The sequence below is a fragment of the Balearica regulorum genome, chromosome 6 (assembly GCF_011004875.1).
Source record: "Balearica regulorum gibbericeps isolate bBalReg1 chromosome 6, bBalReg1.pri, whole genome shotgun sequence".
In the NCBI taxonomy this organism is placed as follows: Eukaryota; Metazoa; Chordata; class Aves; order Gruiformes; family Gruidae; genus Balearica; species Balearica regulorum.
In genome coordinates this window covers 21,923,472-21,942,849 of record NC_046189.1, presented here as the reverse complement: position 1 = coordinate 21,942,849, position 19,378 = coordinate 21,923,472, and the positions used below count along the sequence as shown (strand labels likewise).

Here is a 19,378-nt window from a genome sequence, read left to right as displayed (position 1 = left end):
TAACAAGCCTGAGATATTACAGTAAATTGTGCTCATAAAGTCTCTATACAAAAGAATGAGTCAGAGTACAGGGCTGAAAAAAATCATTTGCCAGTGACTGTGGAAAGCAAGTGCTAGCTTTCAGACAAAGGTTTTGACAAGAGTTTGATAGTCATCAAGATATTGAAGAGAGCTCTAACAAATACCTTCATCATGCTGGATTAGAGTTGAAATGTAGGTCTATGCAGAAATAAGGCAGGTCACATTCTGCTATGCATATTATTACTGGTAATCTCCTCTCCCCATCAGATCTTCACACCTCCTCCTGTCCTGAGTTCTGCTATGAATTATACATATTGTTCTGACAAAACTATTAAGAAGATGAAATAGCAGCCAGGCTACTTCAATACCTTATATCTGAAACTTGAAACAAGGAAAGATATATTTAGAAAAGACTCCCTGATGTGCAGAAGTCAGGTTCTGAAATAGACTACCTCTGGGTTGAAGAGCCTCAATAAATCCTTATTTTGACATACTAACCACTTGCAGAGAAGCGAATGCCAAGCAAACAAATAACAGCAACTCAATTATTATTGAAAAGAGGAATATTACTTACATTGCTGTCTTTGCAATTTCTGATTCAAATTCACAATTGTGTTTTTTTTTTAAAAAATAACCCAACAACTAGAAAGTAAAGACGTCAAAACTACAATTCAGACCTACAAGGGCAGAGAACACACTTCAGGCCTTAGAGTTTATCACCTCCTGTATCAGGTAAAACCCATACTAATCCCACTAATAAACAGATGGATTTATTGCTCATTTACACAATTAAGTAGGAACTGTTGGAAAAAAAGGAACTTTCTTCAAAGGTAACTGCCATTTCCACCTTTTTTTTTTTTTAAGTGACCAAAAATTATTATTTACTTGATCATGGCTGTAAGATAAGCACATTTACTATGATACATGAATACAAATATATGTGTAGAGAATAATTTGCACACTTGGAGAATTTCTTACATCACATATTTATAGTTCTGCCACAACCACCATTACAGCAGTGATGATTATTCACCTAACACAATATTATTTTTTTCACCTTGAACCTCTAAGTTTCCATCACACTGAAAATTCAGAAAGGTGGGAACTTTGCATGAACCAGCCACTTGCACACAATATACATTCTCAAATGCACCTTTTACCTACAACTAAAATAACTTTGAAGGTGCAATTAGATGCAAAGCTTGATTACCTGAGGGTGTACCTCAAGCTTCCAGAACTCCCAGCAGTCTAGTCATTATGAGTCACCCTTCAATGCATTAGCTCTAAATGAGCCAGATGTGTTGAAATATTTAAGTCCTTAGTTAAACCCTGGGGATTTTAGACATATTCTCCTATCTGTAATGGATGTGCATATCTTGCTAAAGAGAAATGGAGTTATGCGCACACGTTGAAGGCACAAGAGTTTCTACAAAATGCCTTGAAATACAGTCGGGTTTTCATTAACTCTGTAAATTTCCTTTCTGGATAATGCATTAAAAAGTAAACACAAAATATTTAGTCTATTGTTTGAAATTCATTGTTAGGGTCGATAAAGGCATTTTCTCATTAGAAAGTTCATGAGCTTTGGAATATTTAAAACCATGATACACTTATCTAAAAATTCAGTTATTTCACTCAGTTTGAACCACAAGAAAAAAACAAACTTCTGAAAAATTCCCTCAAAGATTATAAAAAAAAATCAGTGCATCTCAAAACATTACTGATATTAATTAAAGGACAAACCTATGCTGCCTTCAAATGGTTGTGCTATCCAAGTCACCTACCTATAGCAACATTAGAGGTCCTTGAGGACATAAATTAATGTGATATGTTTTCCACTCGTGCAGCAGTATCACATTTTCCGATTACAGTAAGATGATAAGCCTGAATTAGTTGAACAAAAGGCACCACTTCATTTGGTATCAAACATGATTAATCTAACAAGACAGCAAAGTAAACTAGGTATACGCAAACGCAGAGCAAAACCAAGGAAAGCAAAAGGATATTCATGGTGTAATTCTGTGGCTTTCCTAAGAATTGGATTATCAGTGCCACTGTGAGTTAAGGCATTGTTACAGACAGTATACTAACAAACTGGGCTTCTGCTTTTTCATCTTTCCAATTTAGTATGAAAGTACCTTCAGCATCAGCAGACACGATACTGTAAAGACAGTCAGCTGTTTCAATTTCAAATGCTTTAATATTGTGATTAGTTGGGAACCATACGTATTACTTACTGTTTAACATACCTTGAAATAATGTCATTCTGGTTTTGGTCAGATAACCCATCCACAGCTATGACTTTTTTTTTTTTAGTTCTAGATGACAATTTAAGTCCTGTCTACTTACCACAGTAACTGCACCAATACACACTCCCCCTCCACAAAAAAAAAAAAAAAAAAAAAAAACCAACAGCCCCAAACCCCTTAGTCAAACTCTTACGGCATGTATTATATTCACACTTCTAAGAAAATATTCAAGATGATGATGAAAAAGCTTGCTACTTTCAAAAGATGATCTCATTTCAAAATCTGATCTATTGGGTTTTCAGCTGGTTCTTCTAAAGACATTAGGCCTTTTGGCAGGAAGCTTTTGTTTTGACTGACTAAAAGCTCTTCCTCCAGTTACTAAGTGGATACTTGGGCCTGGCTCCAACATCAAAGACAGATACCCATTTACCAGCAGTTAATGTCTGGTGTATTTAAAAGTGAAGGTACATCTTCCATGATGCTCAAGGTATTCACAGATACTTTTTGACAAAAATACCTAAAATAAAGGTACATTGATATAGTAAAGGATACCTGCACTTTTCTCGATGGCATGGGTATCAAGGTTTTTATTCAAGCAGTATTCAGGAAGGGAAGGTTGGGTTTTTTATATGTACTGCAATTTAGTAACTGCAAATACACTTTTAGGTTCTGAAATTTAAGCAAGGCCTCTAAAGATTAACTATAGCCTAAGGCTTTGCCAAAATTATATGCGCATTGTATACACCAGTGAAGTAGGACTGCAACTGCATGATTTTCAACCGAACTGACTGTTGATATGATTTGAGTTTCCTTTATGTCATCAAAAATATAATAAAGCATTACTAGATGAGTGTTTACTAGCTAATATACATATAGTTCATATACACATGGAGACATATTTCAACTTCAAATGTATTTTGAAAATATTCCAGATCTTTTGTATGATTTAACATAGCTATTTTGGTAGTGCATAAAAATGCCTCATCCACTAGATACCAATGCCTACATGTAAGTTCCAAGACTCATTCCCCTTTGCAAACGCAAACTCTAGTCTGCTTTTAAACGAAATTCTCTGCAGTGATTCCCTTGATCTAGGCACCTCCTGTGAAACAATGCCACTGTCAATAAGAACAGAAACCAGTCAATCATAGCTAGAACCAAACATACAAGAAGGGATTTTTGCTTCTCTGCAGAAGAGGTAGCTGAACTTATTGCTTATCAGAATGGAAATCTTCCTCGGAAGCCTGTGTTAAGTGAAGCAAATCCAGCAAGACTCAAAAGGTGCCACGTGTTGATGCTTAGCAGCAAATTCTATAAAACTTACACATTAGCTGGTCCCCACTAACAGCTTCAGCTCACGTATGCCATGGCCATACCTTCCACAGCAGCTTTTGCTGACTCCTATGCAAGAAATTTTCCTTTCAGAAAATCAGCTGTTGCACCAACAAATTGTTGAGTTCAATATAAGCACAGGTATTTTCATCTTTCTTTTTTCTCCCAGCCTCCACACATTCCAACATCTATTAAAAGAAACTACAGAAACAACTCTTATGAGACTACCTCAGAACTTTGTTTTCATTCATGTTACAGAGGCTGAATTTCTGCATGCTTCAGCTGAAAAGTGACAGGTAATTTATCAGCTGCTTTCAGTCTGGAAGCTAATGGAATCAGTTCTTCCGGTGAAGAAGGTTAACCAAGCTCTTCTATACTATTCCCCTCTTCCTATATAGGAAGATTTTACACCTTTTAATTTTGAGTGAACAAGGTGGCAAAATCATTTTACACAGCAAATTAGTTTTGTAAGCAGATTTATACTTTCAGCACCATCTGCTCTCTTATATGACCTATTGCTTCAAATTAAGGGACTAAAATATTTCTTAGGACTGCATTGCTACAGGGAAATTCTGAAATTTGCAATAATCTGCTTGCACGCAAGTTTTAATTCCATGCCCATACAACATTTAGCCAGTTTTACCAAAGCAAATCACAAGCATATTCTACCTTAAGTTCAACTTCAATTTTTTTTTAATTAAAAGTAAAAAAATCACATTTAGCAGAACTTGTGTTTCAGTAAAACATGAAATCTAAAGTAATTTTCTAGGAAGATAACTATGTCCAAATATATTTGAAAACTTGAACAACTTCATGGGCAAAGCAGACAAGTGAAAATTATAGTACAAAGTCATGCAAGAATGTACCTGTGGAACTTGAGCTAAGTTAAAACATCACAGAAAAATGAACATATAAACTGATTATAATTAATGGAATTAAATTTAAGTTGAATGCTTTCAATTATATACAAGTGCACTGGCACTTTGCATTGGAAGAGAACTTTGGAGCAAAGGAAAAGGGAAGAGGGAAGAATGGAAAAGCGGTCTCACTGGGTGCCAGTAGGACTTGCACTGCAGCATTGCCAGCCATGACTCTGACTTCAGGGCAACACCGAGTGCCAGCTGACTGCCCAGGCAGGTGGGGTAGCCAACAGATAACAAGATTCTCTTAGCCAGAAAAAAATGATTTATTTATTATTTCTAAATGAATTAAGGTATCTTGTGGCAATGAAAATTCTAACAAAAACATCAGCAGCAGTATGGTATTTTTCATACCGGATGTTTAAAAGGCAACAAACTAAGGCCAAGCTACCCCTCTCCTCTGAACCCTTATAATAACAGCACAGTAGAAGTGACTTTAAGAGAAGAGTGCCTCCTAGCCTGTACCATCTGCTAACCTCCCCTAAATACTTTTTCCTTTAGAAATTAATTAAAAGCATAGGTAAGCCTTTTGTTTCTTGTATCAGTTAGAATCAACCTGTGTTCCAAACATACAAAAGCAAAATGTATTGGCTTCTCTCTGAAATACTTTAGATATCCCACAACCCACTGACAATGTATTTAGATAATCTTCCAGGAAAGTCACATGAACTTACAGATTTGTAAAACACTCTCCATATCATTGAGGATTTTGGTAATGATATCTGAGCCAATTGATATAACTTCTTTGACTACAACACAAAGATTGATTTGCCAGTATTCCTCAATTCATTTCCCACACATTCAGCATCTACTAGCCCCCCTCTGATTTTGTTAACTATATATCTACTGGTCTTGAGCAACCAGAAGAAGAGAAGAAACTTCAAGGAAATAAGCACTTCCAAATTAATCATCTTTGCCAGGCATTGAATTTCATTTTAAAAAAATAAATAATTATTGAAGCACAGAATAGAAAAATAGAAAAGTATCTTTTCTCTCAGCAGCCAGAAAACATTTCCAATTATCTTCTTTTACCATAGAAATAATAGCTCTAGGTGCAATTTCCATAGATCCTGAATTCTGGCTTGCTTCTACTTCATGACCCCAAGCAGAATACTTACCAACTTCAGAGCTGCCAAAGCACACTTTGCAAAATCCTACCGAAAAATCATTTTATTGTTAAAAAAAAAAAAAATTAAGTAAGCACAAAAATGATCAATCATTGAGTTGTAAATAATCCTTCAGGAGATCTATATTATATCATCCATCTCAAACCACTAAAGAGTTCTGACTTCCAAAAGCAATCCTTGGACTGGTATCAAAATTGGCTTGTTGATTGCACTACGCATACATGAAAGCAAAATTAGGACAGAAAGGATTTTGTGAAAACCAGCATTAGAGAAAACATTTTTCACATCCATTTAACATGAACTTGTCACAAGAGCGTAATTGCAAACAAAAATGTAATTTACCTATAACTACATCATGGCCATCAACCAGGCCTGCAGAGAACAGCTCCTGAGAAACGCCATCTGCTGTGTCTGTCCAAAAGTGAAACAAATAAGTATGAGAGCCCGCCCACAAAAACAGCAAAAAGTATCAGTCATCCAATGCAATTTAACAAAAATATATTTGAGTTCCAAAACACCCATGGAGGCATACTTGAATTCAAAATTACCTTTAATTAGGAGGAAAAAAAATAATTATCTTATCAGCCTCTGCACAGCAAATCGCGTGAGGTGATGGATTTGATTCACTGCAAACCCCTACAGACCTTTCCTGGCCACTAGTATTTCTCCTCTATTATCTAACTACGTACTCCTACACAGTTTACAAGTTCAGTATCTTCACAGCCAAGAAAATAAACTATGGTTTGGTGGTACTTTTACTGTTTCCTTTATCCCCTCCATTGTTCTGCATATCTAGATAGAGATGTGCTATACAGGCTTTCTTGTTTGTTACCAGTGGGGCAAAGGAGTTACATGAACAGTCATTATTTTTAGCTTTAGGCTTAAAATAGCTTTTAAGTACTGTGACCCAGAAAACGCAGAGCTTTGGTTCACTTTTCATCAATTGCTGTACCCAAGTGCGTTAATTCCTAAGTCCCTGTGACTAGTACTTGCTCCTGGATAAAGTCTTTAGAAGGCTTAGAGGTAAATAGGAGGAAACAGCAGGAACAAGCCTGAATTCCAGCTAAGTCTCAAGTGTAATATGGCCTCAACACCAAATATCTGCATACAGCACATGCTTTGAAGCAGTTACACAATTGTATCATTTCCTCAAGAAACACAGGTGAAAAACAATACAGCTGAACTAGCAGCAATTTCTGGAGAGCTCCAAAGATGAGAACCATAGCTGCCTCCTTGCTGTCTCAGTAACTGTTGACTAGGAACAGTCCTGGTGTACTTTACTATGTCATATTCTCTACTTTTTGACCAAGTAAGAATTCTCAAATGGCTTATGTAACTGATTAGAGAGTATTTAAGGAATTCTTTTGACAAGTGACTAAGGATGCTCTGTGCCCAGTTAAGTAACAGATCTCTTTTCTTATTGCCCATTGCCAAAAATCAATGAGAAATGCAGGTAGACAACAGAGAGTATATCCATGCACAGAACTACTGCACATGAAAGACATTATGATTTACAGGAAAAGAGACACTTCTTCCAATCTCAATTCATTTTTAGGTGGAAGCTCTTTGAAGGCTATTCTAAATATAGTGAATACTGACTTCTGAGAAATATGTAATGTGTTCATAGTTCAAAGGGTTGCTGTTTAACAAGGATGATACCTTCTTGCTCAACATATCAGCCTCCTGTACATTTTATCCCAGTAAGACTTCGTTTTCTTCAAACAAAAGTAAGTTTCACAAGTTCTTACAACTCTTGGCACTGGAAAGCCAATACAGTTCTACAAGCATACAGTAGAGTTTAAAGTTTCAATACCAGAATTTCTTTCTGGTGATGATACCAAAGCTAGAGATACAAATCAACTTTCATTTGAAGACAGCGTTTGAAAAATGGTGTGCACTTCATACTTGTTAACAGAACTTATTTTATTACAAAGGGTAAAGAAACTCAATTACCACCATCACCACATAAACCTTTATGGCTACTACGTTCTGTTTCCTACGATGTTTTCCCAATGTGAAAATGAAAATTCCAAAGCTGTTAATATTGCTATACAAGATCTTATATACCGCATAAATCATTTCAGTAAGACAGGAAATTGGTAAGTATACCGTGGATCAAGTCTTCTAATACATACTATATATTATGCAACCTTGCCACTAGAATCTACATACATCTACTATTCTTGTTCAAGTAAGTCCAATATAAAGCTCTGCACAGTAGAAAACATTTCAGAGAGGTAGTTTGTATTAACCATAAGCAGTAATCAATTTCTGAAATACTTTTTGAGCAATAAGAGAATAAGTCAATTGAAGGAGCCTTACCTCTGCCTGGAGTAAACTCAAACCGTATGTCATTAAGTTCTTTCCTGGAGTTCCTGAAAAACATTCAGTGTATACATTAAAATGTAATGAAGAACAGAACAACTATTCACTTTCTACACCCAAAGAATACCTATGGCACTGACAACTGCATTTTGGTAGCGTGAATTTCCTCAACTTGAAAAGCAATGCTCTCCCAAAGCGCCCAGACTGAAGATACTCCACCACATTTTCATGGTAATATTTTGGGGAAAACTAACAGAAAGATATGCTTAAGCTGAAAAATGTCTTCGGTAACCTGAAGGGCAAAATAAGGTCCTCTGATATGTATTTTCCTTTTCATCTTCAAAAGACACTCTGCCATACTGACTCTACTAGTTCCACATAGTCTGAATGGTAGGTATTACCCTTTCTCCTCCAAGAGTAACAAAATACTCACTTGGACTTAAAGCTCCCTATCTGACATCACATTTATACAGAGATGCTCGTTTAAGAGACAAAGTATCTACAAACATTAAATGCTGAAAAGCAGTGTTTGATGCACAGTGTTCATAAAACTGTTTTGAAATGAGTAACGTCTTTCACTGACCACCCCTGTCTCAGCAGTGATGTTCTATCTACACATAAAATAAGCAGCAGTGTGAAGCGAAATATTTTCTGCCTTCCCATTTGCCATGAAGAGTGCTTCAACCTGTTCAGCGTATGACACAGTCATAAGGGACTTAATACCTACAGTAAAAAATTCCTTTACAGTCTCATACTGTGCTCCAAACCTCCACTCTGTGCACTTTTCCAGCTTCAGTTTTAGGTAATAATTTCTACCATCAACAAAACATTAGCTTCTTTGCAAAACAGACGTCCATCTCATTTTTGGAAATGGCAAGCTGACAGAGCATAGGGATGAACTTAATTGCTGTAGCACACTCTTTTTCCAATGAATAGCTCAATCCACTTGAAAAGCTAATAGCAACAGAATGTGTTTTGCAGTCCATTATTCTTCTCCTCAGCAAGGAAACTGTATGCAAGCTCGTATTTCAGCATATCAGGCCATGAAGTCTTGCTGTGGGAAAACTAAAGCCAATAGGCAGGCATACTCAACTGTGACTTACAGCTATTATCACTTGCTGAATACTTATAAAAATATTACAGAGTCAAAAAACAGCAACGTGCAGGAACACAAAAACCAAAATGATTGGCAACACAGACAAAAGCAAGATAGCAAACCCTGAAAAAATAAGTATGCCACATGCAGTGCTTAAAATGAAAAGTACTCATTTACTGGATATACTGAATGCTTCAAAGCTGAAGGAGTTTTAGGTTCCAAAAATTCTACTCTAAATAAAGAGCTATGGGAGTTTAAGATTGCTAATACACAGCAGATAATGCAGCTAGCCAGGTACAGATTTACAAGGCTCATTTGCTTCTGTTGTAGAAGTCTGCCCCCATTATATGGAATATTGCACTGTCTCTTTTTATTCAACAGAGAATTAGTATGAATTTCAGTTCTTTCTCCTTCCTTGTCCACCCCAATGGCTTTCTGTTTAAAAAAATTTAAAAATAAAAATCAACATATGACCCATCTTGAGTTCCCTTTTGACAATCCACTTCCCTTTGCTGAAATTTACATCTAATAAGCTTGTTAAAACTGCCAGTTTCCAAAAAAAATGAAGTTGCACTGAAATTTAGCATTCTTCTTAAACAAGGTAGGTTTTGACTGAATATGGGATGCAGCTCAGACTTAAATGCTCATTTCCTGCACATATTTTTGAAAAAGCAAATGAAGGGAATAAAAACTTTCTCTCACACCTTTGCAGAGGTAAACCAGAAAGTTTTGCTTCTTATTAGCAGCTATACTGAATTGCTCCAGCCTATGTATCTTTTTCCACATAGTCAAACACTAGAACCCGCTGAGAATTCTGTAGATTTTGCACTCTTACAGTTATCTGTCTAGAAACACATTACACTCCCAGATTATATCTTTCCACAGATTCTCCTAAGTAGAGCATCCCCATATAAAAAGGCACTAATTATGAGCTCTCATGAAAATTACCAGCTTTCTAACAGACTGATACAGCTACGTGAAAGACCAGCTTCTCTTGATACAGATTCTTTCCTCGAGCAGAAAGCCAATGGGGTGTATTTTACTTTGTCTCCAAATTGCAGACTGTCCCAAATAGAAAGTTAATGAGTCAAATCTGTTTGTTTAAGTGAAGGTGAAAATTCAAGGAAGGTTGGTATGTATTCAGCCATCCAACTTTATTATTTGGAATTGTTAGACTCTGAACTATTTTGAACTTGGGACGGTGCTGCTTTCTCTTTAATGGTACACTACTATTCAGGAAAGCAAAACAAAGGAAGTTTGGCAAGATTAATTTGCTAGAAGCCTGTAAATGCTTTTGCTTACAGTTTCATTACCTTCCAGACATTTATTGATTTCCATAAATTTATTCCATTATATATTCCACCAAATAGACGATGCACTCGAGTTCTCTCCTAAAAGTTGCTCATGCTCTTCCCCAGTCTTCAGACACTTCTCTGGCTCTAGTTAGTGTCACTGTTACTGCAAATTAGTTTGCTAGTTCCCTTGATACACTTTGGTGACAACTGTTTGGACTTGTTGATTTATTTGTAGGCAGAGTTTCCAAGGAGCATTTCATTTGTTCCATTGGAGTTCTCTTTTTACTTACATCCATTACACTCTTATCATGCAGGAGCACACACAGACTATTTCTGCTAAATAGAAATAGGATTTGAAGAAAGGCACTTAGTATCTTTGTGATTAATAATTTTATCTTCTTCATCATTTCTTAATGGTCCCTAGTTTCTCTAATGCATTTGTGAAAAAGTTATTTCTATTTTAAAATGCAAACTCAGACCTTTTTGCCTTCTCTTCTAATACTTCTTATTTCCCTTCTTGCTCTGTGCCATTACAGACTAATATATCTTGATTATCATGGATAAAAACAACCCATCTCTTTTTAAAAGTAGTAAATTTTAAATACTTTTGTGCATTTTAGCACACTGCAGTTTATTAATTTCCTGCAGGCTGCTTTTCATTATGCAGTCACCTCCAACAGAGGAAAATCTACAGAACTGCTTTGAGTGATACCACAGCACATCACGCTAAGATGATCTGGCAGCCATCTTTCTTGCAAAGCAGTTTCAGAATTTAAAACTTTACACTTTATGAAAGCATATTTTGCAAATCTTTATTATTATTTTGTTTTCATCACGACCACTTGATGTGCACACTAAGATTGCTAGATCTGATCTTCTATGTAATCATGCTTCCTCAAAGAACCAGAAAAAGGACATGGGCCAACTGCATCACTTAGACTACTCTGTCATTAGGATATGAAACAAAGATGCTCTGTTTTGAAGGAAATGATTTGCAGAACAATGCTGATATTTACAAAAAATAGGATTAGAGAATAAACAAATTAAGCAGCTGTTAAGATTGACATGGTTCTACTGAAAAAAATCCTAAAACATGAAAGAGATTTCAGACATTCGCATTTAAAGACAAAGCCTTTCAAATAATTACCTAATGATAGCGTAACTCCTGCTATAGTCAATTAACTATGTTCCACACGCTTGATAAAAGATCTACATTGTTGAATTAAAATAGAAAATAATGTTTGTGTAATGATGCAACTGTAAATTGGAGACATTAAATATCATTATTTCTTTTGTCCTTAAACGCAGAATGCCTATCACGTAAGTGAGATTCAAGAAAATTAGATGTCTTGGAATTAAACTTAAGGTCTAAATCATGCTGGGATAGCTTGATTATGTATCAAGCCGCAGATTTTCATTCTTTTTTACCACTATTTTTTTTCCCCACAAATTTATCCACCACTTCTTATGCAGAGTTATCTGAAACATCAACTTTGATTTCCCACAAGCTTCAGCATCTTCCATATAGCCCTTAGGGAGTGTCTGCATTCTCAGATGAAAGTCAGAAAAGCACTTATTTCTTCCATCCACTTTTCAGATCATGACTAGTTATAACTAGTCTATATTTCTTTGTTTCAGAAATAATGTGGCCAGCAGGACTAGGGAAGTGATCATCCCCCTGTACTCAGCACAGCTGAGGCCGCACCTTGAGTACTGTGTTCAGCTTTGGGCCCCTCACTACAAGAAAGACATTGAGGTGCTGGAGCGTGTCCAAAGAGGAGCAATGAAGCTGGTGAAGGGTCTAGAGCACAAGTCTGATGAGAAGCAGCTGAGGGAACTGGGGTTGTTTACCCTGGAGAAAAGGAGGTTGAGGGGAGACCTTATCGCTCCCTGCAATTACCTGAAAGGAGGTTGTAGCCAGGTGGGGGGTCCATCTCTTCTCCCAAGTAACAAGGGATAGAAGAAGAGGAAATGGCCTCAAGTTGTGCCAGGGGAGGTTTAGATTGGATATTAGGAAAAATTTCTTCACCGAAAGGGTTGTCAATCATTGGAACAGGCTGCCCAGGAAAGTGGTTGAGTCACCGTCCCTGGAAGTATTTAAAAGATGTGTAGATGTGGTGCTTAGGGACATGATTTAGTGGTGGAGCTGGCAGTGCTAGGTTAACGGTTGGACTTGATGATCTTAAAGGTCTTTTCCAACCTAAACAATTCTATGAACTCAGCAACAGAACAGATCTACATGTTAAAAAAAAAATCTGCATCAAGCGTGCACTCCCTAAAATGGAAAAGTTTGTCTGCGGCTAGTTTTGTCAAACCCAGGAAGTCTGGCTAGTGGAAAGCACAACAACAGAATACGTATTCTTCCCTGCAACCAGAAATAAATTAGTCTTCAACTAAAGCTACAGAAACTGTATTATGGATGGCACCATGGCATCCTTCACCAACCAGCCTTTCCATATTCCTGCAAGCCCTATTTCCCACCAGAACACAATTTCCCCCACCATCAGGGACTAGTGACACTAGCCAAGCCTAATTCAGCATGCTTTAACAAAAAACCCACACTGAAAATAAACAAACATCACGCTTATCACACTTGTACAAAATTTAGGTCTCGCAGATGCTCCCCCCCCTCCAAAATTTGAACTGCATTGAAACTACCACAGAAGCAAACTAAGTTAGAATGGAAAAAAACAAGACAGCATAACTTAAGAAACAAGGGCAAACAGCATGGTGTTTGCAGTGCCTCACTGCAGTTGATGGTGTAATTAAAACCACAGAAGCATTTAAATGACTTGTTCATTTAGACTGCAGATAAAGCAGAAGTTCATATCAAAATGAAGTGGAGTAATCAGAGTGATAGGTAGGTTGTACATTCTAGAGCTGTACTCATCCAATTTTCATTCTACATCTCTGGGGCAAGACCTTCGTGTACAATGCAAGAAATATAATTGAGGGAAAACCACAGCAGATTAGGGTTTGTAAGTTTTTTTTAAAAGACATTTTGCTTACATGTTTTCACTTTCTATTCAAATGCTGTTGGCCACACCAAATGTTATTTAAATTGAAAAGGTCATCTTCCTTCTCATAATAACTTGTCACCCATTTCTCACTCTGATGTGCTTAAGTCATAATGCATAAGTTAAACATGCTTCCCTTTGTAAAGTAGCTTTTATAGCGCTAGTTTATCCCACAAGTGTTGTATTTTTCAGTCAAAGCCCTATATTAAACATGGAGAAAACTGGTCACAGTAGCAACAGAAGAGATGGAGACAGCACCACTCCATAAAAACAACTGTGAGTTTACTTTCTCAGTGGGCAATAATTTACTTTTTTTTTTTTCCCCAGCAGTACCAATGCGTCATGGTACCTTGCACACAGTAGAACTAAAGCAGTAATAAGAAGTCTGTTTATTAAAGCAATTTTGTGAATCAGAACTTTGAAGGTCCTGTGGGATCATATAAACACAACAGAAGAGAGCATTTACTGTAAAGAAGCATTAGCCTCCTGAGGATTCACCACATGTTTGTGTAAATCCCTTTCTCTCTAACACTTTCATGCTTAGTTGTCATTTACTAATCAATATCCAGGCTCCTCCATTACCCATTAGCATACTATCAAGAGCACATCATGTCTATTCAGCATTGTGGAGAGAGATGGTTCTTCTCAACTTATTTTTAATGACTTCAGGTCAATTCTTGATTAAATGGAAGGGCATTTCTGTTAACTTTTGGTAGGAGCAAAATAGCCATTTGAAGTCTGCTCGGCTTCCAGATTGCCACCAAGTGGAACGGGACTAAATTATCTCTGTATTAGTAAAATGAAGTCTTGAAATATACAGTTCTTTGAAGTCCATTAAAACTTTACCATTTACTTCAGTTTTTCTGAAAAAACTCCATGAGTTCACAATTTTGAACATTACTGGAAGAAGGAAATATGTTTAGCATACGATGCTTCAAGATCAAGTCATAGGACTCAAAAGTTAAATTACAAAACACTGCCACTACCATTTAATTTTTACACGTTCCTAGGCAAAGAGCAAATCCCTGAAATGATGCAACACACTTGTTAATTACCATACTTCAAGAGGCAGCAGCAATACTAATGGCAAAACACAGCCAAATGATGCTTTCAAGACTGTGAAACAGCCAACATCACAATGAAACACCGTCATTTAGCTGTTACACTGTTGGAATGAGACAGCAGTTACCTGTTAAAGATTTACCATCTGTATGCCATCTACCATACAGAAAAGGCAAGCGTACATTAGAAAAAGCAGCCACCAACTGAATTGTTACGGTCACTAGATCAGCTAAGAACACTGTCCATCACTCCAGGGTAGCCAATGGCTCCTCCAGCAGGAAAGGACCTTACAACAGTTCTATTCATAGCTGACCAGTCCCAAGTTGCTTAAGACTTCAAAGAAATTAGAGTACTTTCAATCTAGTAAAAATGGATGGGATGTGATAGTAAAACTAAGAAAATGCACAATTTGTGTGATAGAAGAAACACAAAAAAACCTAGCTGATACACTCAAGTACCACCAGCCAAGCATGAAAAACCGTGTTTATCATTTTAGACTTGACATGAACATTAAGTCCTTCCTCTCAATCCACTAGTTTACAGCCCCAAGTCTTCACTCCTTGACATAGAAGTGTTAGAACTAGAGACGTTTTAGATATATATACACCTAAACTTGCTTTTAAATAGGGTCTTCTCTCTTTCTGCACCTGCTGATGCCAGAAGCTAAATCAAAAGAATGTTATAAGCCCTTCAATTTTTTTTCCTTGTTATATTCATTCCCAGCTAAGTGAACAGCAAACTCTGGAATAAACAATTTTTTTTTAATCTCACTTTTCAGTGACCCATTTCTCTGCATAGGCAGTGAAAAGCTGTATTCACTTGCATCATCTGTTTTTGAGGCTCCAACTTCCTACCTGCTCTTATATATCAGCAGGTGGAAACAACTTAGACAAAGAGATATGTTTTGTTGCTGCAGAGAGGACAATACTAATCCTAATTTTTTTCCCTAAAATTATTCCTGAATTAGCACCACAGTTTTTTAAAATGCAGTGGTAAAAATTTAACTTGTGAAAAGCATCAATAATTTTTACAAGTAGTTGAAATACAACGAAGGGCAGTACGCAGTTATCCTGAGCATTTATTAATATGGTAAAGTCTCGGTGCTTGGTCAAAACCAGAAACGATCTAAAACTGACTTCTTCCTATAAAGAACTGGAGCTATATCAACAATGTTGAAAAACAATTGCCCTGAAGTATTCAGTGGGAGCATTTCAATAACAGAGCGGACAACTGCCATGCACATAATTTGACCACTTTGTTAAACATTACAGCACACTGTGGTTATAGTTGCCTTTCTTGAATTTGCCAATAGTTTAACTTACCCCCTCCAAATATAACTCTGAGATCTCTGTATTTCTTGATACCAAAAATCATTGATCAGTGCACAGTTGATGGAAGTCAAACCTGTACTAGCTGCGTGACTGAAGCAATATAACATCTGCCTGACTGACAAGAGATTCCAGAGCAACTAACAGATTAAACACGTCTTTCTTTGTATGCTTCTACATGTCTAGTGCAAAAGAAGAGAGATTAGAACCTGTTAGTCCAGTGACAAATTCTCCTAGTGTCATAAAATGACCAAAATGCTCGAAGCAAAATTTCAGTTCTTTGAATCAGAAAGTGTGAAAGACAGATCACTGCTAGGAGGCTAGGGGTACTTCAGAATAGAGCTCTAGGAAAGTAATTTCATTTACAAAATTAAGGCAAGACACTTGCAACAAGTTCTACAGGAATATGTATTTTTTTAATAGAGAACACCACTAAGGGGGAAGAAGCAGCCAAAATAGACAAAATTATTTCAAATGGTTTTAACCACACCAAGTGTACTATGTCACCACATTTAGATGGATGAAACAGCGTGGCCTCTCAAGGTAAATGTGTCGTCTTTAAAACTATTAGAAAAATACCTAATTAGGATTAAATTTTGAATTATCAAAGTGTAAGCCATATTACAGTTGACCATTAACATACTTGCCATTAATAATACAAATAAAATTACTGTTAACACTGAGCTTAATTCAAGCTTTAAACTATTTCCTTTAACATAAAGGAGGTTGGGCTGGTGTTTGGGTTTCATTGTTATTTTTTGTTCCCCCTCTTTTTTTCTTTCTTTTGTAAATAATAAAATAAAAAGTCAGAATGGAATAAAAAAGCTCGAGTGATTTTAAAATTTCAGTATTTCCAAATGTAATTGCTTGCATAATTTACAACCACAGCTATACAGGTTACATGCCTAATTCCTTGCCATCTAAATATTTAGACATGCAAATCTTCTTGATAACCTAAATTTAATAAGCAGAAACAACATATTGATTCCTTGGCTCAATAATTATCAATTCTACATAGAAAAGTTGTTTTGATAAACAAATATACCAGTTCTCTAGTAAATAAGTGATGGTATAGCAATTGCATCCAGGATTATTTATGTCATAATTAAGATAAATTTTTAAATGTTTAATTTATTTTCAATAAAAATACAGCAAGGCATAAAAACATCCTTCAGTAGTGAATAAGAAATGCATAATTTACCATTTTTAAAGAGCAAGCTTTGAAGGAAATAATAGAGGTACAAACAGAAAGCAGGATTAGAATCAATAGTTTAATCAAGGGTTCCTCCTTACTGATTTCAGTCATGATTTAATCATGATTAAACAGGTTATTTAAATCAAGTCTCCATGCTTTGAAAATAAAATTCAGTTCAGTAACCATGTCCCCACACCTCCCCAATTCCCAGGGCAAACAAAGCCTTAGAGGTGATGGCAAATTAAAATATATGACAGTGCTCAATACTGTAATCACAGGAACATTCATTTCAAGAATTCTTCAAATGGTTTTGTTTATGATGTTTGTTACTGAATCAATTCCCAGCCCATAGAGAAGTTCTGTTATTTTCCAGCTGTAAGTCTACCACACAGCTGTGAGTCCGTTAGTGGATTTTGTCATTAAACACACTGGAGAACAGAAGCCACTCTAAATAGCAAAAATGATGAGAAATACCTGCCCTTGGTAAAGGATATGCATCAGCCCCGCTTCTTACAAAATAAAGTGGATATAATAGAAGTTTTTTAAGGTACCAAAAAAAATGAGAAAGAAAAAAAAAAAGATAATTGAGAACTTTGGGTTATGGTACTAAGCCAATTATCAAGCTCATTCTGCCTTTAACCAGAGCAGATTTTGGGGTTTGCTTGTTTATAGTAGGATTTTTTCCTCCTAAAAAACTAATCTGCAAACTTAAATATTAACAACATGAGAGTAGCTCCACTAGGTACCTCCAGCCAAGTACGCTTTTTCTGTAACTATGTGTAATGAATTTTGTAAGAAAGAGGTAAAAAAAACAGGGCTCCATGAAAGTGGGAAGATTAGCACTTAAGCTTGAGCTCAGACTAGTGAGTGGTATCTCACCATCTACGTTCTGGCACGCAGAGGAAATGACAGTTCACTTAAGTCCTAACACCTCTCCTGCTGTAGCATGGCATAGGCAACTGCTAGCTACTCCTTCGACTTGTCATTCTGAATTTTATCTGTCCATCCAGCTCCCCAGAAGACACATTTCTCAGAAAGGATCAAATGACACAGTTAATGACACACGGTTTCAAAAAGTGATAAACCAGCAGTATTAGAGCTGAAGGAATTTTTTTGTAATACAGACACACACACATGATTGTCTGTAAATAACATGATCAGAGTGACATTACATATGATTCTGCCTCAGCATTTTCTCGACACGCTATTTTAAATAAGATACGTAATAATATAATAGAAGTATCCCATTTGCGAGTGCATCAACTAAATATTTTCCATTTGCCCCTTTTGTTCTTTCACAGGCTTAATTCATCTAGTGCGCAGGAACTGTATTAAATTAGGTCCTGGGACATTCCAAATTACTGTCAGTAAATTATCTTCCTGTCATAGAAGCTAATTTAACCATCTTAGATTGCTTCAGATAATTTGCAATTCTTAACTATTAACCATTAACAAGTCTCCTAATTTAACATGAAATGTCTCTGTTATTAATCTAAATAGTCAAACCCTCTGGCAGTGACCTTCCTAAATCTGTAACTGTAACAACTTGGTGGAAATTTCAAATCAATGGTGGTAATTCCTCCCCGCTCCCTTTCCCTAGTGGTGTGAACAGTCCTGTTGGAGGACTACATCACAGACTTAAACCTCTCTTTGCAGAGTTCCTGCCAGGGTTCGTTGCTGAGACACACGATGTGCACAGCCTCACAGGAGAAAATCTGGATTACAGATTTCATTCCTCCCCACTCTCAAATTCCTCTTTCTCTGTGAGGCTGAGGATACAGAAGCATCAGCATCTCAATGTAACGATTGCTTAGACAGTCTGGCTCTTAGTTACACACCATGGCAACAGATCAAGCAACAACTGAGAACCAGTATTTTCAGTTCATTGCAAAATTCAAGCACAGCCTCTTAATTAAACTTGAGCTTTAAAATACTGGTCTATATTAAGTATTTAATACTAGAGCCTTTCAAAAGTTTTGCATGGAAACACACTGCTGCTAATTTCACTTTTGGGCCAACATACTCCAAGAAACCACAGTGCAAAAGAAAATAAATTGGAAATTGCCATCTCCAACTGAAGAAGCAACTCTGACACTAGAGAATATTTTTCCAAGTTAGTCTCACTGAGAAAACTACTAAAACAAAAAGGTATTAAATACAAGTTAAGGACAGAAAAATCAGATACTAAAGTTGGAAACCGTCCAGACTAACAGAGTTAAATATCAGCACTCTTTATACGAGTGCCATGGGATTCCTTAAAAATTGTTTCAGAATGTGAGTTGTGCTTCTCATCCACAACAAGGCATTTGCACTAAACAGAGGCTGATGTTAATTTGGCATTCCCTACTCAATGACTGAATGAGTCCAACCCTGCTCTGCTTGGGAAAAATAACAGAACCTGACCATCCAGT

The 19,378-nt window shown here is 36.5% G+C and overlaps 1 protein-coding gene across 3 annotated transcripts in view; it reads right to left on the bottom strand.

Moving 5' to 3' along the window:
• STK39 (serine/threonine kinase 39) overlaps positions 1 to 19,378 on the bottom strand; it is a 102,095-nt gene that overhangs the window by 14,981 nt on the left and 67,736 nt on the right. For all 3 annotated transcript variants that reach the window (XM_075756747.1, XM_075756749.1, XM_075756748.1), the window contains 2 exons: positions 7,972 to 8,024; positions 5,992 to 6,060 (listed from right to left, as the gene is read on the bottom strand). In XM_075756747.1, coding sequence (XP_075612862.1) covers positions 5,992 to 6,060; positions 7,972 to 8,024 — 122 coding nt within the window. The remainder of the gene's footprint in view (positions 1 to 5,991; positions 6,061 to 7,971; positions 8,025 to 19,378) is intronic.